At 36.2% G+C, this 23918-nt stretch overlaps 1 protein-coding gene across 2 annotated transcripts in view; it reads right to left on the reverse strand.

The window, feature by feature from the left end:
- CRYBG3 (crystallin beta-gamma domain containing 3) overlaps nt 1–23918 on the reverse strand; it is a 121635-nt gene that overhangs the window by 49848 nt on the left and 47869 nt on the right. For both annotated transcript variants that reach the window (XM_055127055.1, XM_004607010.2), the window contains exons 4-11: nt 15738–21876; nt 14220–14264; nt 13843–13958; nt 12592–12739; nt 6322–6458; nt 4949–5063; nt 3262–3297; nt 213–346 (exon numbers count right to left, since the gene is read on the reverse strand). In XM_055127055.1, the coding sequence (XP_054983030.1) occupies nt 213–346; nt 3262–3297; nt 4949–5063; nt 6322–6458; nt 12592–12739; nt 13843–13958; nt 14220–14264; nt 15738–21876 (6870 nt within the window). The remainder of the gene's footprint in view (nt 1–212; nt 347–3261; nt 3298–4948; nt 5064–6321; nt 6459–12591; nt 12740–13842; nt 13959–14219; nt 14265–15737; nt 21877–23918) is intronic.

Here is a 23918-nt window from a genome sequence, read left to right on the forward strand (position 1 = left end):
TTTGAAAGTTATTTCTACATTTAATCTATATCAAAATCCCTCATACAAATTCAGTCTTTGAAATGAAATTTGCTAATTTGTTTCTCATAAACAAAAAAGTAGATATTCTTAGATGAAGGCAAGTTGTCTGTGCTCTGCTTAACTTTGTGTTTGTGTTGGCCTTAAATATATATCTATATACTATTAAATCAAATACTAAAAATATAACTCACACTCCACCGATGACACGAATTGATCCAATTCCAACAAAGTCCACATCATCTTTTAAAAAATTAGGGACAGAATCTATGTGTTCGTTAAATTCTCTTGCTTGTCCATGGAAGTAAGGTTTTTCATAAATAATAATCTAAAAAATATGAAATAAGCAGACTCTTATTTAAGATCAGAAATATACTGGTTTACTTGTAGAAAAACACAATGAATAGGGATCACGTCCACTTTTTCGTTAATAATTACACATTGATACTAAAAGAAATATGACTTATGAAGCTAAAAGCAACTTAGTTCATTATTCTTTCACATTAATATAGTAAAATAAGACTACATTTCCTAGTTACCCAAATCACAGGAGTACTTCACATGGTAAACTAAAGTCTCATAACTGGGACTTGAATAATCATCCTAACATATTTAGAACTTAATATAGACCTGCTCATAATTGTTGAATTTCCTGGATAACAAGTAAAAATTCTTGAGGGTCTAGCAATATCAATATTATTTTAAAAAGTCCAAAAGTTCTTATCATAATAGCTGCCTCAAAAAAAAAATAATAGCTGCCTCTATGGTGATTACTAGTCACTGAGAAGAAATAGATAAGCACATCCTTGATACAACTCTCTAAAATAATGACTGAAAAGCAATGGCATCTTTTATTGTGATTTTGTTTCAAATAGGGGGAAGAGTAATTACAATAGAAAACTTTTTTTTTCTGTTTGTATTTTGGTCCACATTAGGCAGTGCTCAGTACTTATTCCTGGCTCTGTGCTCAAGCATCACTCCTGGTGAGGCTCAGGGGACCATATTGGGTGCTGAGGGTTCAACCCAGGTCTACAACATGCAATGCAAGCACCTTATCTGCAGCACAATCTCTCTCTCCAATGCCAAGAAAATACTTTAGCATTTCATTTGCTTCAAATCTGGATGGGCATATCCTCCTCTATCATTTTAATACTTTTTATTTCCCAAGGAGAAGTTGTCCTTAGTATGTAGAAATTCCAATGATGAAAATATCTGTATCTACACTTATTTTGAAATGCAAATAAATGTGTGCAACCATGTGCAACTCTGATCCTGGCATATATGACCCCATACTTAAACATATAGAACCAGCAACCTATGGTTTCCTTATTTCTAAAAACTAATAAAATAATGTCTGAGAAAAATATGCAAGCTTGATTGTGCTGATATATATATATGTTATAATTTCACAGGATGCTGTATTTAAAGTGATTAAATTTTATTTGGGCTTAATACATGCTACAAGTGCTGAATACAGAGAGAATATGAATGATTCTTAATGAGCGAGTCATAAACTAACATCTAACAACTTAGACACTATCTATAGCTATTCCATTCATTCAACTCGATAGCTAGTCAATCTGCAAGGCAGATGCAGCCTGTCACACCTGAAATTCTGCTTCAGCATACAAGAAGAAATCAGAGATAACACTTGAAGTATTACAGTTAATTGTACATCTATTAGGTCATGGATTTGAAACCTGGAGTACGTGTTGGGAAGCACTTGGAGAGTTTCTGAAAACTTCTGACAATATAAAGACCAAAATAATATCCACATGTGTGTGATCCAAGTACTTTAAATTTTCCGGTATGAATGATATCAACATAAGCCCCAAGTGTATAGTACATACACTCTGATACTAAACTTAAGAAAAGATTCCACTTGAACTGTCGGTGGAAAACTATATGAAGACTTATCAAAAAATGAAAAATAGAACTATATATGATCCAGGGATTCCACTCCTTGGCATCTATCCCAAGAACAGAAAAATGTTCATTCAAAAAGATATATGAAAACCTATGTCTGTTGCAGCACTATGTACAGTAGCCAAGATCTGAAAATAACCCAGATGGTACGCAGTATATATACACAATGGACTACTGCTTGGTTATAAGAAATAATGGAATCTCGCCTTTTTCTATAAATCAAGTAGACCTACAGGGTGACAGGTTGAGCAAAATAAATCAGAGGAAGGACAAATGCTGAATAATCTCTCTCACATGTGGCCCTATATAAAGCCAAGGGAATGACAGTATTCCAAAAAAAAAAAAAAAAAGAAGCTCTTGGACTCTTTTAATAGGACTAAAGTCATTCAGCAGAAGATGGGTAGGCAGGGAGTAGGGAACAACGGGACAAGAAGTGGTCTGAGGACAGTGGTTGAGCTTTCTGGGCACTCTGAAATGAATGGGAGAAACGGGTGCAGAAACTTTATACACCAAAAGCATAAACATTAAAACTATTTTTTAAAAACATGATATTTCAGTAAGAATTTTTAAAACTAAAACTTCCTTTGGTTGATATGGAAATAAGCACTTTTCACCACAATAAGAGTTGTATATTCTAAGAATAAATATCTCACCTATGTAACTGAGAGAGGACCAATTCTATAAATTCTGATGCCCAGAAAAGGGAGGGAGGTTCAAGAACTTGTGATTTATTTTGGAAGTTGGGAGCTAATTAAACAGAGGTCAATTTGCATGTCTAATCATAGCACTGGTTTTCTTCCTCTTTTTCTATATATTAAAAAAATTTCATTTTCTTTCAAAGCGCACTTAATACCAGTACTATGACCGTCCCAGTTTTCACTGCCTTGACAATTCCCTTCCCTTCAGATACTCATACATACAACCTGACATTCAAGTGAGAGAAGCTATGCATATCTCATGCCCAATTGCCTTCCTCAATATCATTTTCCAAGTGACCACTAGACATATCCACTTGAAGCTTCAATCTTAAACCTGTCCCTTTCAAGCCCCTCCTCCCCACTCACAATTCAAACCTACCATATTTCTAACCTACAGTTTTACTGAGCCTCCAGTACAAACCCCTATGTTTGCACATTAACCCTACACCCATTCATAGCTCGGGCCCTCAGGAACCATTTCATACAATCAATGCCCCTTCTCCAATAGCTTGGTACTCTAAGCATAAAAAAATTTTTTTTTGTTTTTCACTAGTTCAAAAGTTAAAGATTAACATTTAAATATTTCTAAGTCAACCACAAAAGTTTGTTTTATATTTACCTTTAAGTTCATAGGCATTTCCACTTTCAGTCCACCCTTAAGATAACAAGAAATTTTATTAGAAAACATTTAAAACATTCTAAAGTGCAATATAAAGATGTAATCAGTGAAGATCATTTACCAGTTAAATTTATGTTGCGGCAAATTTAGAACTTTAAATTACAGGGGGGGCAGATAGCTCAAGTGGTAATAGAGCATGCCTCAGATATACAAGGTCTCGATCCAACCCTGGCACTGACTGCCTCCCCCTACACCAGGCTTGTCAGAAATAGCCTGGTCATCCTCAAAAGCATGAGGTCCCAAGCACAGAACCATCAGGTCTGTACCACATATCAAGCATTGCTTGGAAAGGCCTTGGTCCACTGAGCACAGGAAGCGACTCTCCTGTAACTAAACAAAAGTTTACAAGTAGCCAAATCAAGTAGCCATATCATGTGTATGCATGTATATATATAACATAATATAAAATAAGAAATGTTAAAAAGGTACCTTTCTGATTATAATTATGACAAGAAAAGAAATTGAGTTTTAGCCCATAAGTCTAGCTTACCAATTAAGAGCTTTGCACACTGCAACCTCCAAAAAGAATGGAGTTGCTGGTGAATTAAAATATGTTCAGCTCTTGTCAATTTCTGATGGCTTTGTTTTCTTGTTACTGTTTAGTGAGTCTGTTATATACCTTGAATATGAGTTTTTTTCATATAGAATTATTTAAAAATGAAACAAAAATTAGAAAACTATCATTTGGCCAAGCAGATTTTTAAACTACTTAATACTAAATACGCTCTCTAAATTTTGCCCAAACATGTTTATTGTTTGGGCTTCCTAAAGCAGAACACTTTCTCTTCCAACTTCTATCAACACCTTTTTATTAATGTCTCTGTGATCTCAAAGATAACCTTTCCCTAAAACACCACAAAGTTTACCATTTCCTTGTTTTTAATGCTACTTCACATTGCGGTATTTCTTTTTGGGGGCTGATGGGGGTTTACACCCAGCAGTGCTCAGGACTTAGTCTCAGAGATTACTCCTGGCAGAGCTCAGAGGAACATATGGGATGCCATAGATGGAACCTGGGTCAGCCACATGAAAGGCAAATGTTCAATCCACTGTACTATCCCTCTGGCCCTACCAACACTGCTATTTCTTAAAATTCATTATTTTCCCTGGTTTTCATTTTCTAATGGCACACAGCAATTAAAAATGTTTTTCACGCAGCTAACATTTAGTTGAATAATTTGCCTTTTTATCAAGTGCAACAAAAGTAAATACGTCAGGTATAACTACTATTTTTTAAATGTCCACGGATAGAATTACCCATTTATTATAAGCTGAACATAAAATTTATCTTTGGAAGAGTATAGTTTTCTAGATTTCTTTAATAAGCAACAGAAAATCCAGAACATCATGAAATACTCAAAATTTTCACAGCACAATATTTATAAAGATACTGCAAATACTGATGACAAACAACACAAAGTAGAAATTCAGACATGTCTTCTAGAAAATATTAAAATGTTCTCACTTATAGATACAATATAAAAAAACAAAATATTTCAAAAATAATGTACTGATTAGTAGTATACATATTCATGTTTTAAAGACTGAGGTACATAAATAATCATGACAGCAATTTAATTTTAAATTCTTGGGCTTTTAGAAAAAACTTGGTTTTACATTTGCTTACCAAATGAAGTGGATGCACTGATTTCATTTCTGCCATAGAAATCTCATAGAGACCATGGTCTTCCTCCAGAACTGTAGCTTGGCCCTTAAAATTAATATCTGGGTAGGCAAGCCAACTAAATAAGAAATGAAAGGAAGGTTAAGTATAATCAAAATATTTCATTCTATTTTGTTAGAACTCTCTAAGAGAAAGAAAGAAAGAAAGAAAGAAAGAAAGAAAGAAAGAAAGAAAGAAAGAAAGAAAGAAAGAAAGAAAGAAAGAAAGAAAGAAGGAAAGGAAAAACAAAACCTCCTTCAAAGAATTACCTAAACTAGTAAAATACATTCAAGGTGACATTAGATTATCACCTAACAAAGTTAGCAAGTTTTTTAAGTTCTTATATTCGAATACCATTCTACCATGTTTTTGAAGCACTATACATTACTGCATTTAAATTTTCCAACATTATAAGGAGTGACACTAAAGGTATATTCAAGTAGCACTGGAAACCAAAATTATCACGTTTTCCTTTTCTTTTTAAAACTGGGGCTATCAAGGGTGGAGATTTTACCAGAAACCTTTCATCATGACCTACATTTTTGAGAGTGAATATCAGTTCTATTGGCTGCCTCAGGTATAGTATTTGAAATAAGATTCACAAAAGACCCACCTAGTTTCCAGCTAAACTGACAGTCACAGAATTCTCACACATAGTCAATTACTAGGTCTGTCAAAGAACTATAACATATGATTTGAGTGATGAAGAAAAGATATTCTACGGTGACCTCAAAACTCTACCTAAACCATCATTAAAACAGATGCGAACAACGAATGAAAGAAGAGAGATCCATGGTGAACCAGGACTCAGAGGCTTTGTGGTTAAGTCATAACTGACTGCATTAACTCAGACCTGTAGTCCTAACAATATCTACTAAGTCAGAAAGGCATAGTACCAAATCCAGGTTACGAGCTGACAGCCATTTTAAAAACCACCCAATTTCCTCATTTATAATATGCCTGTATTCTACTTGCTTGGCAGAAGTAGAGGAGTAAGAAACAACAAGACATGTTCCTGACACGTTTTCACTATTTGCACTAAGACAATTTAGCAATGGTTTGATCTCCAAAATTTTCAGCCAGGGGTCATTTTTTAAATTTATCAATACTGAAAATTTATGAAAAGACATTTGTCAAGATCTATTTCTGTAAATCATATATCCTGGGGGTCATTAATTAAAGTCTTAATTGGAACCAAAGAGAAGCTGTTTAGATCCTACTACAGGTTTGGGACATTTAGAAATATAAATGAAATTATGAATGCCGCCTGCTGAAATATGAAAACAAAAACTGTTAGTGGTCATCAATCACTGTGATAATAAGAAACTGATACATACACTCCCGACTTCACAGTGAATAACATTTTCTTAGGGATATTTAGTTCCTCCAAATTGGGAACTGCTCGATGTATGTAGATAGGATAACTTGTTGGGTCAGACTGTGGGCAAAGCTCTATCTCAGGAATGCTACAATCCTGGAAAAAAAATAAAAGAATGCTGAAATCATCTAGAGATAAACAGTTTAGTATTCACAACATCCTGCACATGTGGTTACAATAATTATCATTGTTTAGTTGAATTTTTTCACAAAGCAACAAAGGAAATATTGTTTCTCTTTAACCATGTTTTAAAAATAAATTTCAAATTTCATTTTAAATTTAATGTGGTAGGAGTCGCACTGATAATATTTGATATCTCTAGTAATATTCATATATAACGATTAACAAATTATTAATGCTGCTATACTAGTATTACTATAAAATATTAGCCTACTTCTTTCTGTTTTTTTTCTTAAAGTCTTGTTCCAGTAAGCCAATGTTCAGATTATTAAACTAATCGAGTGCCAAAAGTCTATAAGCCTTCTTTCTTAGAAGCACAACAAAATCATAGGGAGGAAGGAAGTTAAATAAAAGTTGATCTCATGGGGGACATTACAAATAAAGAACAGAGAGGCACAACCCCTCAGTGTATTAACTAATTCACACTGACAAAAGAAACAGGAATTAAGGAAAGAGTAAAGGAAATCTGTTTTCCTACTTGTGAGATTCTGTTTATTTTTCTTAGTATACATTCAAGAAGAAAGGCACTATATAAAATTCAACCCTACCCTCTACCACATTGATTCTGTCACACATTTCATCAAACTTTTCTCTCAAGTTTCATTCCTGTATATTTTTCCTTCTCTTTTTAAAAAAAAATAGGCAGCATGATTTACAGTACTGTTAATAACATAGTTTCAGGCATATAATGGCCAACTCCAGACCCATCACCAGCTTCAACGTTCCTCCACCAATGTCTCACCATCTTCTCCCAGCTATCACCCCAACCCTTGGTAAACTTGTGTGCTCTTTTGAATTTGATAATTATAGTTTGTGTCATCGGTTTACAACAGGGTTAATGTTTATGGTTCTTATGACAGAGTTATACCCCCCTTCCACAACCACCACCAAAGTATCCAAGACAATATCTATAAGTAAGGTGCCTCCAATATACCTCAATGTCCCCCTACATCTACTACCCACTTACTGGGCACTCTTAGTTTTGTAATCCAAGGTTAAGGATCTGCCATCATTTAAAACCTTCCATTTCCCTGTCTTGTTTCTCTATATTCCACAGATGCATTGAGATGAGAAACCCAAATGTCATGTATATTTCTTTTATGTCTTTTATCTACTACCTTTGGCAAGACCCTTTGGAAATAGATAAAAAGCATAAAAGACCTTTTATCTTTTGTAACATAAATTAGAAAATTTATCTTATTTTATAAATTAAGGTCTGTGAGCTTTAATTATGTGCTATATTACCAGTTAAGTACTAACTATTCTTTACAACTGGGCTCGTGAGAATACAACTTTCCCATATCACATTCTTGACTCAAGACTCAAGCACATCAAGCTTATACTTCATTTACCTTTCAAACACACGGCAACAAACTAGTGGTCTATACTAGCTCCCCATAACCCCTTTGTCATATGAGTATTCATGATATAGATCTACTCCCTGATGAACCTGTGTGTGTTAACATATGTTTTCCAACTACTCTGTGTTCTTATTTATTACAATCTTTAAATTGCTGAACTCAAACTCATAAAAACCTCAACTTAGAAAACCAAAACCGGGATTATTCTTCCTCTCTCTGAAATTACAGATGTGCTTCTGTGTGTACACACAAGCAATCTCAGTGGTCGTAAGAGCTGATTTTTTCCTTCTTTTTCTTTCTTTTTTTTTAAAAAAAAATTTATTAGTGAATCCCTGTGAGGTACAGTTACAGACTTACAAACTTTCGTGCTTGTGTTTCAGTTATACAATGGTCAAGCACCCATCCCTCCACCAGTGCCTATTTTCCATCACCAATAGTCCCAGCTTCCCTCACACTACCCCCACCCTGCCCCCTTCACCCCATTCCGCCTCTGTGGCATGGCATTCCCTTTTGGTAAGATCTGATTTAGACCACTCAAGTTTCAGTGGCATGATCCTCATCCAGAACATGAAAAAACTCAACTGGTTATGCGTTAATGAAATACAGGAATGCAATGGCTTCAAGTGACAATTATTTGCCTAGAAATGTATTTTTGTTACAATCATATTTGCAATTTTAAAACTGCAATTTTCTGATTTGAGGGTAGGGGCTGGGCCCACACCAGGTGGTGCTCAGGGCTTACTCCTGGTTCTACCTTCAGGGATCACTCCTGGCAGGGCTCAGGGCAACTTATATGGTACCAGTGAACCGAGGCCAGCTGCGTTCAAGGCAAGCACACTCATCGCCCTAGCATCAGTTTTCTGATTTTTAAACTTTTTTCCAAACTGAGCTCTTAATAGTCACTATTAACCATTCTTAATATGGTTAACTTAATATGGTTAATTGAAAAACAACAAAATTGTCATTTTATTTTCAAAAGTATAAAAAAAGCAAAACAAAAAAATCCTCTAAAATAAGAAAGTATGTTTCCTTCTGAACATTTAAAAATTGCCATAAATGTTCAAAAAAGCTACTAGTTAATCCTTAAGTCTCTCTTGTTTGTTTGGGTAATGAAGTTCTAGTTACATTATTTAAAATACTGCCATATTAATGTCCCCCCCGGGGATAGGAGGTACCATAAAAGAATACATAACTTAGTGTCTCAAACACAAACAAGTTTCCTCTGCATTGTGTCATACAAACAATGTTTGGGTGGTGTACTTTAAAAGGAAAAAAAGCTAAAAAGCACTTAAGTCTACTACCACATAGAAGGAAATAGCGTGACTGTAAAAGCAAACCACTGACTAAATAATGTAAAACAAACAAAAAAAGACAATGTTCATGTCCTCAACTATCTTCACTGAATTTTTCTCCTCCAGTAAAATGAAAAAGATTTTACTGATAATTTCCAGCTTCTTCATGTTGACTACTCCCAGAAAAAAACGCCATCTCTTTCAAGTACTGGATAATACTTCACAGATAAAAAACCATCAAACACTAGCTCTTGAAGGGCATTTATAATTACCTAGCAACCATAGTTTATTTAGAGAAAGTTGTTCCGATTTCCTTCTAAACTTTTCTAGTCATCGTATATTTTACAAATATAGTGGTGAAATTTACAAACTTAAACTTTAAAGCAGTTAGTAGGCATAAAAATAAAGCTTTATGAGACAAAAAGAATAGAAATTAGTTTAAAAACACAAAGACAGTAGCAAGCCAGAGAGATAGTACTGTGAGTGCCACATATAGTACCCAGATCTCCACCAGGAGCAATTCCGGAGCACAAAGTCAGTAGTAAGCACTGAGCACTACCAGGTGTGGCCCCAGAACAAGACAAAACAAAAACAGTAAGAAAATCTATTTGGTCCACTTATGTAACAAACTCTCTCTTCTGGGTTCATTAATAAGGGCATAACAATTAATGAAAGATGTCATTCCCTTTAAAAATATTAACTGCAGAGTAAAATAGTATTTTATTTATTTATTTATTTTTGCTTTTTTTGGATCACACCTGGCGATGCTCAGGGGTTATTCCTGGCTCTACACTCAGAAATTACTCCTGGTGGTGCTCAGGGGATCATATGGGATGCTGGAAATCCAACCTTGGTCGGCTGTGTGCAAGGCAAATGCCCTACCCGCTGTGCTATCGCTCCAACCCCTAAAATAGTAATTTTTAATATTCATTTTTTTATGAGGAAAGATAGTACTTTCTAATGGTGAGAGTTTAACTGCACTGACTGCAGCCCCCAACATAGCCCCAGAGGGCAAAGATGACCTTTGAGCAGCATCTACACTGCAGTTAAGTGATCCTATCTTCTGTGGCAAAGTGGAGACTTCTGTGAAAGTTTTATCTTCTATCTTCAGAGAACCTCAAAGTTCTCACTCCTCTAATTAGAGCAATTAAAATTCAGATGATGAAGCAATACAGAATTGGCACAGGCACAGAAAAGGTGAATTTGGAATGGCAACCATCACCATGAAAATACAGCTATCAACAGGCAGAAGTTTGACAAGGTTGGAGAAAGGAAGCAGTGTGGGGCCCCATCTTTGCCAAAGGTTGAGAACAATGCTATATGCCAATGCCTTCTCCACGTAATGCCCAATAGCTCTATTTTCCGTCCTCACTAACAGTTACTCAAGACATATGGAGATTGACACTACAATTTTTTTTGAGACTTCAAGAACAAACAATGGGAGGAAAAATGCCTAACTATTCATTCTTGCAACATATTCCATGCAAATGGCAGATGTGAAAATACTTATTTATACAGCCATGCTCAGCACAGTGAATTATTTGTTTGACTTTGAGAGGGTGAGAGCTGGTGACGGCAGTATCTTAATTCACTTTTTCCCACTTGACCTGGCGTTATGCCGAATATTTACAAAGTGGGCAAAGAACCAGCTAAAGCTTGGGAGATGCCGCCTACGAATAAAAGGAATTTCTAGCAAATCAGCTAAATAAATGAGCACCCGAATGCTGTGTGCTGAGCTTAATCACTTGTGGTTTAATTTTTCAATGAAAATACTAGTTGCTATGCTTTGCTATGCTGTAGCTACTGTCTCTCCAATGCCATAAAATAACCAACATTCACCTTCGTAAGTGTCAGCAGTGATCTCTCACAGGAATCTCCTTACATCTCCCATTCTTGAATCCAGTTTATCCTCAAAGCTCCAAAAGGGTATTACCTCCTCCAGATGAAGTGTCTCTTCACTGTTGCTCCTCAGCATGTCTCACACCAAAAGGTCATACTCATACGACTCAGCTATCTCTCCACAGTAGTCGAAGTCACCTGAATCAATCCTGTCTCACTTGTATTTCTAGTCCTCCCTATCAGAGTAGTGTGTCCTGATGCAGACAAATATGTCAGACAGAGGTTCATAGCTCTGTGTAAAGTATTCATTCACACAGTATATGCAGATACCCCTTTAGGATAATGAGTTTTTTCTATCTGTGATCTTTAATTTTCCTGTATGCTATGTGAAATTTTCAAGTTCAGTAACATCAAGTAAAATGGTCAAAATAGGGTCCACCTCAATTTACACATTTTAAGCATCTAAATGAAATCTCTATACCTTGAAAAAATATATATCCCCAACTGTCATGAGCATTTGCACTAAACCATACTATTTCGCCTCTGAAGGAAACCTGAAGACTACACAGAAAAGTATGTCCTCAACATCCCTCTCTGAATGAGGATTTCTTCCACTAATTATCTTTTTCGTTCATGACCCTTTATGCCCAAGGAATTTTTACATGACCTTGGGCATAAAGGTATATAAAAAAGACAAGCAAAACACAACTATAATAATAAATAATCATATAATAATAACATAATCATAAAAATAAAAAATCATTTTCAAAATCAATTAAAATAAAATAATTGATTTATCTAATCATAAAAATAATCATAAAACTTACTTTAAAATATTTTTTAAGTTATAAAAAATATCCACAGTTTAGAAGTTAGGCTCTAAGAGAGGACTTGTTAGCTTTTTCCACTCCCCTTTTCACCTGAGAAATGTAGGTAAGTGCTGGCAGAAACACCTCAAATTCATTACCTGGTTAGTTTGAATTAATTTTTGGTTGCTACATGCTCAGCAATCTATTGCAGTTGCCAAAGTTTTCAAAATCCTCACATTCAGTTACCACCAAATATTACAAAGTGAGGCTCTAAACCATAGTATTTGCCTCAGAACGTTTTTTTTATATTGCAAGACCTTCCTCATCTTTGTATTGAATAAAATTTCTAAACACACACACACACACACACACACGCACACACACACACACACACCCCACGTGGAGTTTTATACTAAGAAGTAAGAACCTAGAAAACGTGTGTGTGTGTGTGTGTGTGTGTGTGTGTATTTTCCTATGTGACTTTTCCTAAAATTTATACTCCTACTACTGTTAAAAGCCTTGGCATTTTAACATTTTGTGGGCTATATTAGAGATAACATTCTAAATTATTGTCTGTTCTTCAGTATTTTATATGTATATAGTCAAAAGAATATTTCTAATTCCATCATAAATTAGTAAAATTAGCATAAATAATTAGCAAGAATTTTTAAACATTGCTAGACCACATAGTCTAGTTTCATTATATAATAAAACTAAAAATATAGAAAGAAAATAACAATTCAGTTACCTTTAGGACACACTTGATAGAACCTAAAACAAAATTTTTCTGTGGATGCTTTCTGCTCTGAAGGATCCAGTCACGATTTAAAACTTTTTCCCCTTCTTCTAGCACACATTTTTGGCCTTGGAAATATGGTTTCTCATATATAATCCAACTGAACAAATAAAAACCAATGATCAGTCATAATTAAATTTCTAAAAGTTAAGTCATAAAATTCAAATGCCACTTAGTAATAGATTAAGTGTATATACATGTTTGAGATTGAACTATTTTTATTTTTTATTTTAACGTAATACTATTTTGAACTGAGGATAAATGTCAATTAAACACATCTAAGGATAGAAATGTATACAACTTGAGAATATGCTTAAATATAATACCACAGCCTATGACTGCATTATGTATACATACACTATATAGTTGTGTACACAAATTATATACATTGAAAATAGTTCAAAGTTATTCTTCTATTGCAATTATTAGATACTGCAAAACAGAACATAAGTCCCATTTTATTAAAAGAAGACATACTAAATCATGTTACATATTTGTAACATGAATCCTGACAGTGGGTAACCTATACACAATGACAAACAAATTTTGACTCCAACATATTCATGCGACACAGAGTAACAAATGAGGGTTTTCTTTCATTTTCAGAACATACAAAGAATCATTTACTTTTCAGCATGTCAGCTATACAAATGACTTTAACTATGTGGCCTTCACATTCCTTAGCAGCCCACAAATTTAAACTAGTTTCCAAAATTATGCTTCATTCATGGTTGAAGCCTTCAACTCCACTTGCCAAATCTATCCTGCTACTGATACAGTTATAGATTGGTACTGACTGCATATGCTTTATAAATTAGGTCTTGCCACTAACTGGTTGCTTTAAGCATTAAAGCCCATCTATGTTTTCTTCTAAAGAAAATAAAGAGAACAATTAAGTTATAAAACACTAAATTTTTTTAAATCATTGGTCCATATAAGGTGTTATTATTAAAAAAAAATTTTTTTTAATGTATCACCATGAGATACAGTTACAGACTTACAAACTTTCATGCTTACATTTTAGTCATACAATGATCAAGGACCCATCAACACTCTAAAATGTTTTAAATTGTCAAAAGTGAATAAAGGAAATGTGACTATCATAACAGAAAATATAAAAAGCAAAAACAGAAGGGAAAAGCTGGGCAGTGGGGGTGGGGGGAAGTACAAGGAAAATGTGAGAAAATTTTAGTGATCACTTACCAACCCCTTACAACTTTAATCAGTATCTCATCTGGAAAGGTCCATGATGTAGCATCAGGAATATTACAGTAGATCTCTTGCTTATATTTACTTCCACAGACATCATAGATAATTATCTGCAACATACAAGTAGGCACAATGACTAATCTTAGGAATTCATTTATATTTCAACAATGTCCTAGAATAAAGAAGTAAAGTATCCTATAGTCAAAAATTTTGTATTACTATAGGTGCTAAATAATTTAGCAAAATAAATTATTTTACAATTAACAAAAATAAAATAACAAAAAAAATTTTTTTTAGTGTCCAACTTCTCCAAGTAATGTAATCCCATGTTTGCTATTTTATCTTAATCTACCTAAGAAATGTTTGCTTACCTTTCCAGGTCTTGGGTTACACTTCAGAGTTTGTTTGTCAACATTCTAAAATAATACAAGTGAAAGAAGTAAGTCTTCAGAAATATCAATGGAACAACAGTTTTTCTTAGTCATAAATCCAATTTATCACATACCTACTATACACTTAATGACCACTGTGTTCAAACTGCTTCTCTAGGTACTACAGGGAATTTAAAAGTAAATATAAGGAAATATAATTCATTGTCTCTGCCCTTGAGAAGCATTTACTTAGAAGGGGAAAGAAATAATCCACATTTGGCCCTTCTGAGTGGGAAACAAAATTTAACCCATAAGTAAAGTCAAAGAAAACAAGGGAAATAGCTCCAGCAAGGTGGTGAGGCTGACAGAAATTCTTTGATGAAGTGGTACTGAGAAGACCTTACATAATAAAGTTGTTTGTTTGTTTTCTAAATGTGGTGTTCCGGGTAGGGAGGAGTAGAGAGAAAATATTCCCAAAATTTTTTGAGAAAAAGTTTTAGATAAATATATGATGACAAGAAACACAGGGTATGTAACCAGAGCATATGAAGACACAGACAAACAAAACTTTGGGGACTTGTTTTTACAGAGTAGAAAAATCCCAGCTGGTTCGGCAGGCAGTGGAACCATTCAGAAAATATATATATATATATATTTTAAATCCCAACATTTCTTTCAAATGGCTTTGCCTTGCAAACTATAGTTGGTAGGCAAGCATTACTATTTGCTTTTAAGGTTAAAAAAAAAAAGACAGGGATCAGAATGATAGTGAAATAGAGTGGGTAGGGTGCTTGCCTTGCACACAATCAGGGTCAATCTCTGGCACCCTAAAAGTTCCCTGAGCCCACCAGGAGTGATCCCTGAGTGTGAGCCAGGAGTAAGCTTGAACACAATTGCTGTGGCCTAAAAACAAAAGCAAGTAATATTCTTTTTTCTTTTTTGGGTCACACACAGCAATGCACAGGGGTTACTCCTGGCTCATGCAATCAGGAATTACTCCTGGTGGTGCTCGGGGGACCATATGGGATGCTGGGAATCAAACCCAGTTCAGCCTCGTGCAAGGCAAATGCTCTAACCGTTGTCCTTTCACTCCAGCCCCTATAAATAATAATTTTTAAAAAACCAAATAACTACCTGTTTTAAGATTACTAAAGAAAGTTCCATAATCTTAGGAATGACAGAAAAGAGAAGTCCTATATCAATGACGATTCGGCATTAGCCATGTGTAAGAAATTGTTAAAAATAAATCCTGATTTTAAGACATTTTCTGGTGAAAAAAAAACATACTGTATAATTTGCTTCCATTTTAAGTCTCAGAAACTTTAAATATTTCTCAATGTAACAATCCAACTAAAACATAATGAGCTATCATACAGTTCAAAGAGTAGGATAATGGATAATCTCTGGTAGTTTTATAATCTTTGCACAATCTTAAAACACTGATTTCTTAATAAGTTATTAGATGATTCCCTGGCCCAAATCACACAGCATAGTTACAATATAATCAAAATAACTTACCTCTGTGTACAGGCTTAATCTTTCTGAGCTGTCTTGAACATGGAAATATTTTGAGACTGGTTCTTGAAAATTCCCACTATACTTGGCTCCTTTTTCAGAAGAATGGACTTTAGAAGCTTGCAAATACTGATGATAAACACTCTTTAAAGAAGAATGCAGCTTAGAAGTAAGGTCAGATTTTTGTAGAAATGAGGCCTTTTCTGGCCACAGACCAATTTGCAAGTTGGAGGTAGTAGGTTCGCTGGACATGACATGTTTATTCTTAGAAATGTCAGACCTTTCCTGGTCATCTTCAGGGTAAAATATGATGGAAGAATTTGACCGCTTGAAGGAAATGGGTTCTCTCCTTCCAGCCCTCAGACTTCCTGTGTGCACTGATTCCTCTTGCTCTTCATCCCTAGCCTCACCCTTCTCATCTTCCTCCACCTCCTGTTGGACATCTTCATCAAAATTCATTTTTAGACGCTCTGATACTGACTGGAGAAGTGATAAGACAGAAGAGGGCTGGGTTGCACTTTCTCTTGACTTTGTGGAGCCATGGTGACCAGGTGAGACCTCACTGGAGAGCATGTCCTCCTGAGAACTATCATCCTCATAAATGGGGGACAAAGATAAGGGATAAATTTTGTACCTCTTGGCCTCCACTGTTAAGAACATTTCTGAACTATCACTCTCTAGCGCCTCATCTAACTTAGCATCTCTTTCGAAATGGTGCACAAGGTCAGTTCTACTTTCAGACCGCTCACATGCAAGAACATGCATGCTATTGGTGGATGTATCAGGAAACATAATAGACTGTGTTCTTACTTCAGCAGCAGGATATGTATCTTCCTCTTGAAGAGGTTCATCATACAATATAGTAAAGGAAGAGTTTTCTTGTTCATCTTGAGAAATAAAGGTTAAGCTTGATTCTTCTTTCTCACGGCCACAATCTAGAAATATTACATCATCATCCACTGCCATAGAGGACATTCTTTCCAATCTCCTCCTTCTGGTATTTTCACGTTGAAAATCCGGCCGGGCTGGGCATCCTTCATAAACCTTACCAACGGAAGGTGATTCATATCCCCTAAAATATGAGGCAAGTCTACTCTCACGTCCTATGAAACCTTCCTTAATTGTGGTGGACTCTTCATCCTTCAATCCTCCAACCATCCCATCAGAATATTTTTGAAATGTGTTTTCTTTTTCAAATAGGGAAGGCATGCCCTCTGCCTGTGTAATAGGCATTTCTGGAGCTGGTCCATAGGTTTTCTCAAAGGGAACCACTTTGGGGCACACTTCATGGTTTCTAACAATCTCATCAGACTGCTCAATGTATGTTCCTTCCACTTCTGTCACTGAAGGCACAGACACAATTGCTCCCACCATCTCTTCAGTATCACTCAGGCATGTTTTTTCCTCTTCTAAAGAGGCAGATGTTGCCTTATTGTGTGTTTTGTTGCCTTCTAATAAACAGGGCACCATTTCTGTTTTTAGAATAAGCCCTTCAGATTCCTTTTGGTAAGTGTTTTCCATTTCCAACATAGGTCCTTCCATCTGTCCACTGATTTCCTCAGCATATCTTTGGTAGATATTTGCCACATCTAATGTAACAGGAATCACATCAGTTTTCTCCGTATCCCCTTCAGCATCCTTTTGGTAAGTATTTCCCATTTCTAATGTAAGGGGTATGACTTCTGATGTTCTAGTTATCCTAACCTCAGTCTCCTTTTGGTAGATATTTTCCATTTCTGACATAACTGATGATACCACAGTGTTACCAACATCCCCTTCAGCATGTTTTTGGTAAATATTTTCAATTTCTAATGAAACTGGTACCATTTCAGTCATTCCAGTAATATCCTCATCTTTTTTTACTTCTGACATAACAGGTGTCACATCCACTTTCCCAATATCCCCTTCACTATCCCTCATCTTACAAGCATCTTCCATTCCTAAGATGACAGGTAACCCCTGAGTTTTTTCAATATACCTCTCTGCTTCTGTTTGACAGATTTCTTCCATTTTAAAAATATTAGCTGTTGACTCCATTTTCGTGGTATTCAATTCAACATCATTTTTATGTGTTCTTCCCATTTCTAACACAGGAGAGACTGCTTCATATTTTTTAATATTCAACTCAGCATCCTTTTTGTTTTCTTTTCCCATTTCTAACATTGAAGGTATAAGTCCAATAGTCCCTAAATTTACTCCAGTATCTGTTTTGTGTACTTTTCCTACTTCTGTTATTACATTGGGTGCACTTTTACTACTGTGTCCTAGCACGTTTTTTTCAGCTATACATACAAGACTATCAGAAAAACTGCTTTTGGATGTCCCGGGCACAAGACGGTCATCGCTCAAAAATGCAGGCCACTGGTAATTTAAAACAAGTGCTCTTACATCCTCTGTCCTGGTTTTGTGATTATCCTCACACCCTGTTTCCATTTTCTTTTTACAGTCCTCGTTGGCAAATGTAGGTGTTTTCACCTTATCATCAAATCTGCTATGGAGCATGTCCTCAGCTAATAAAACAGTATCTGATTCCTGCAAATGTTTACTACCACACTGTCCAGCTCCATTTCCAGAAAATGGGGATTTCTGATAGAGAACAATTTCTCTTCCTTTAATTGACTCAGTGTCTCCAGCTAAGTTACTTACAGAGAAAAATCTACGTAATACCTTATTTTCACTAATTTCACATTTGCTTCGATTTACTTCCTGTTCTGACACTAGGAACTCCCTTACTATATCATGTGGTTTAATACCATCACTTTTCAGAATTTTTGAAGTATTATCTTTAAGGTCAGCTTCCCAGGTACCTTCAACAGCTTCATTTGTCAATTTTTCTTGGGCGGAAGAAATAATATCACTGACTAATTCTCTAGCTTGAACTTCTAACAAACAAGATACACTCATCCTATCAGAATCAATAAGGTTCTTCTCACCAACTGTAGATGAGACACTGGCCTTTTCTTCCCCTTTGACTTCTAGCATGATTTCCAGGTCCTCTTCTTCCAAGTACTCTGTTGACTGTGTCCCTGTCAGTGATGTGCCTGATGGGAATTTCTCAGGGACATCTTTCATGGTACCTGGATTCATTATGCTGTCTGCTGCTAAATGCTCTTGGCAGGTACCGACTGTAAGTCTGGGTTTCAGTTCTTGCTCGAGAGAACTGAAAATCTCACCAGTCAATGGATCGGCCTTCTTACGTAAACCACTTTCGGTGCCCAAAACTTGGTCACCTGCTGTCCTCCCTGTTTCTAGGTGCTCAGTAGATGCTTCAGAACACTGCTGGCATGAGCTGTTAACTGACATTGGAGTCTCAGTAACTGCTCCATCATTCTCTGCTCCCGTGGGGCTGCCAAAATGGGTAGCAGTTGGAAAATCACGAGATGCCTTCTCAGGATGAATCCCCAAACAGTCCTGAAATGGGATCATTGTAGCCCCTGTTAGGACAGACGTGTCAAATTCCAAGGAAGTGTCATTAGGTTTTGGAAGACTGGTTAAGGAGGTGCCTGCATGTGAGACACTGACGGTAATTTGTCCAGAACCAAAACTATCTGGGGAATTAAGTGAACTAACTTCTTCAGAGTTACTAACAGAAGACAGGTTAACATTGCTACCAGTTAGGAAATGAGTGCTTTCTTTCTTCCTTTGAAATGAGGTTTTCTTTCCTGATGCTAGCAAAGAAGGGGTATTATGAAAACTTGAATCCTCTGATGCAAAAGCATTTTTTTCCAAATTGCTATCAGAAACTAGAAAAGAAGAATTAACTTCTGTGCTGTCAGTTTCTTGGAATTCTGGTGAATTATTATCTAAGCTGAGTTCTGCTGTTTCTGCAAAACCAGAAATCCGTTTTGTCCCACAGATATCTGATGATTGACAATTAGCACATGCGTTGGCTTCATAATCCTGTGTCATCTGCTTAGAGACTTGTTCATCATGAACAAGAGGTAAAATCCCTGATGTGGTACTTTTGAGAAAAATAGGAGTAGGATCTGAGATTTCTACTTCTATTTCCTGCACATTTTGACACTTGGAAGAAGAAGAAACTTCAAACGGGCAATTGTGTTTAGGGCCAACATTTGAATACTTCTCTTTAATCTCCTTGGGATCCATCATTTGAAGATTTTTGTCCTTTTCAACCTCTGGGGAGGTGAATTCTGATAAAACAGATGTTGCTTGCATATTTATAATGTCTACAGTAGAAAAAATTTTATCCTGAAAAATGTCTCTGGCTTCTGCTTGAGAAACAGAGATCTTAGAGGCTGTCTCAGCTTTTCTTCTTGCAGGGTGTGATTCAACAGGCACACTATTCTGACCATCAATTTCAGCTTCTGATGAAATGTTAGCAATGTCATCATTTTTCATTTCCACAGAACGATGATTGGGTTTCTCTATAGCTTGCTTTCTTGCTTTACTATGTGAAAACTTTAAATCTGCTTGACTAGAGTCTTGAGATAAGGTGGAACTGCTGTCCTCAGACTGATCTTTAAACTCAAATCCCAAGTCTTTAGTTAAGAGGGGGTTACTGTCTTCAGGATCCAGTGGGACCTGGCAATTTTCCCGATAAGGAAGGACTTCTCTGGATTCAAGTATTGCAGATGAATGCTCCAGGTGATGGCAAGCAGATGGATTCTTCGAGTCTTCGTCCTCAACACAATTTGCCTCATCTTTGTGGCATCTTGACACATCTTGACTCTTATTGGGCTGACTGGTAATGACCACCATGTTGACATCCCCACTTTCAGTGAGTATAAAAGACCCCTCCTCTTTTGAAACAGGGCTATCCACACTGCTGAGCATGTCAACTCCAGAGATAAATGTAGGAGATGAAGCATTGAGATCTGGGTTTTTACCATCAAGAGTAAGAGATGCTTTAGCATCAGATAACACTTTGGCTTGCTTAGCATTCTCAGAGTCAGCAAGAGGTAAAGAAGTAGGACTTCTATCAAGTTCAAAATTCAGCACAGGTGCTGCTTTATTTTCTAAGCAAGCTATTGGTGCTGAGTCACTAATGTATTTTACACCATCGGGGTCCTTGTGATTTATTCTATAACAGTGAGGCATCTCCATCTCACTACGTGCCTTGAAATGAAGCTCCTTGGCTTCTGTTGCAAGCAAGTGGTCTTTGGGTAATGGCTCCATCTTATCTTCTGGCACCTTTACATGACTTGTGGGTTCACCAACTGAAATGGTTTCAGTTCCTTGCCCAATTTCTCTGATCCCCAAATCTTTTTGTGAGTCTTGGGCAGATAGCCTGTTTCCTTCATTTACAAGAAATGTGTCTGTCACAACATGTCTCTGAAGAGCAATGGTGCTGGTGTGACTGGCAGCCTGCTTTGATGAGTTATCTACTGTTTGCTTGTCAGAACACTTGCTCTCTGGCACCTGGAGCCCTTCGTGCCTAACTGATTTATTTGGAGTTGGCAAATCAGCGTTTTCCTGTTTGGCAGTGTAACTTTCATCAGATTTATTACAAGAGAAATCTGAAATAGCAGGGTTCTCCAGCTCAGTAGGCTCTTGTCTTTGTACTAATGTCTCATCACTCACCACAAAGTTATTTTCTATTGCCGTAGTTTCTGTGGTAGTTGCTACCTTCTGAAAGTCTGCACTATTAGCATCTATGCTATTGTTACTTCCAGGACACAATGGTGAACAGACCAGACTGCTTTTAATCTCTGAAACAGGTACACAACTTAAATAGGACTGTGAGTCAGATTCTCCAACAGCAGAGTTGGAGTGAGTCAAAGAATAAAGGTGTGATTTGCTCCTCTCAGGTTCTCCAGGATCATTTTTAGTTAAAATATCCTCAGCAGCAGCAGTGTTTGGCAGCTCTGGATTGTCTGTCAGATGGCTCTTTGTCTTGCGATTTATTTTGCAACAACCAGAATCTTCTAATGGGTCTCCTAACAAATGTTCTTTCATAGACACATCTTTGTTGGCTGATGACAGCAATGGAATTATTCCACTCTCAGTCTCACTTCCAGGACCAGTATGTGTACTTGTACTAGAGTCAGAGCTTTCATCTTCTCTGCCCAAGGGATTCACAGTTTCTAACACAGTCTGTTGTTTCATATATTTTCTAACGTGTCTGGGCCCATGATATGTTGCGTATGTTACTGAAGGTTTCTCTGGTTTACCATCCACTTGTCTGTAAAAAAAAAAGCAGCAGCATGGAAAAGACCAGAAAATGTAATTAGTAACACTGAATAGAATTCTAGAAATTCTGCTGAAGGAAATTCCAGAAATTTTTCAGACATTCTTTAATCTGTACTAAGTTGGAAGGAGATCTTGGAATGCTTTAAACCGACATTTATTTAAAATAATAATAAAGGTTTGACATGCAAAACATTAGAATCAGGACAGCATAGACTTCTGAGATACTCAGAACTATGGGTTCCCTCTTACATGTTTATGAACATGTCTCTAGCTGTGGTTAGTAAAGAGAACGTGGGTGAATTGAACGTAGGCTCAACTATAGTTCTAATCGCAGAGGAGGGCTTGACTGGAAATTACACTGCCTTTATGGCTCATACTGGAATCATATATATATATACAGACAAGTTGCTGGTTTCTCTACCACATCAGAGTATTGCAGTGAGCCTCCCTTTAATTGTAGATGCAAACTTCAACAGCAGCTTTTAACACATAGATGGGGACTTAGGAAAACACCTGGAAAGATGTCTAGTCCTCAGAAAGCACTCAATATCTACTTGCTAATTCAATAAAGGGCACAATGCCTCAAATAATCTTCTTCTGTATTGTGTTCTTAAATATTCAGTTAGCACAATATAAAACTGCATGAGTAACTGAAGAAATAAAAAAGGAATTCTACAGAGGTAAATATTCAAGCCTGGAATAAAATCCCCAAGGTTCTTAGCATTAAACTTCCTTTGAAGAATCTACATTCGGGAGTTCTCACCAAGCCAAGGTGCCTTGTAGCTCTTTATACACATACCATTCTCACCTTTAATTGCAGTCTCAGAGAGAAACTCAAAAGTCCTCCCAGACCTAGTACACAAATTCTCTCTCATGTAAAAACCTACCCCTGTACCAGTAATTCGACAATTAACTTCTGCTTTGTAGATACAAAAGATACTAGGCATAATATCTGCCACACTGAATTATAAAGGTCTATTCAACAATTTTTCCTACTAGTCTGATGGGAAGGTACTGTGTCTTAGCAGTCCTACATAATATTTGGCAAGTGGTATATGCTGAATAACTTTTGCAAATGAATAAGTAAAAAAAGGTGATTTACTTCGAACTGCATTAGTTCTTTAAAAAGGCAAAGTATTTCACAAAGTGTTTCAAGTTATATTTTCATCCAATGTTATTTTACTTATTTTTTAAAAAATTTTGATTTGAGGCTATATTCAGGGCTTACTCCTGCTCTGTGCACAGGGATCTAGCATGCAAGGATCCACTTCTGGTGGTGCAAAGGAGACCTTATGCAGTGATAGGGATTAAACCCTGGATGGTTGCAAGTTCCTTATCCTCTGCACTATTTCTACAGCTCCCAAATATTTTTTTTCTTTCTGTTCTATTTTGATTTTTAAGCCACAATGGCACTGCTCAGGGATCATTTCTGATGCAAGTAGGGGACCTTATGTGGTGCTTGGGATTAAACCTGGATAGGCTACAAAGCAAGCACTTTTTATTTTCTGTACTATCTGTCCAGTGCTTCAATTTTATATTTATAGGAACCATACCCAGCAGTGCTTGGCCCACTGGTAAAGGACTCACTATTCAGTGCTCAGGTTATATGGGTTGCTCTCAGTGGCACTCTGAAGGTTATATGGGGCCCAAGGATTCAACTCAGGATCCCACACATGCTATGCATGTATTCTTACCACTTGAGACATACCCCTGGTTTGAAGGATCTTAAATTCTGAATTTGTTACATTTCAATCTGGCTATAAACATGTACATATGTGTGTAAGTATACTTTCTCGAATAAAACATATAATAAATGATATAGTCACTTCCTGTGAATAACTAGAAAATTCAGTTATCAGTATTCTAATACCTAAAATCAGATATTTTCTGTCAAATTTTACAGACATTAATACTAGGTTTATCTCAATGATAACTGAAGTAAACATCCATTGATATGTAATCTCCATTTGCTGTGCCCCTTGCATATTGCTTGAATTTCAGTTGCAGTGATTTATTTTAATCTACATACTTGCT

This window comes from Sorex araneus, chromosome 2, assembly GCF_027595985.1.
Source record: "Sorex araneus isolate mSorAra2 chromosome 2, mSorAra2.pri, whole genome shotgun sequence".
In the NCBI taxonomy this organism is placed as follows: domain Eukaryota; kingdom Metazoa; phylum Chordata; class Mammalia; order Eulipotyphla; family Soricidae; genus Sorex; species Sorex araneus.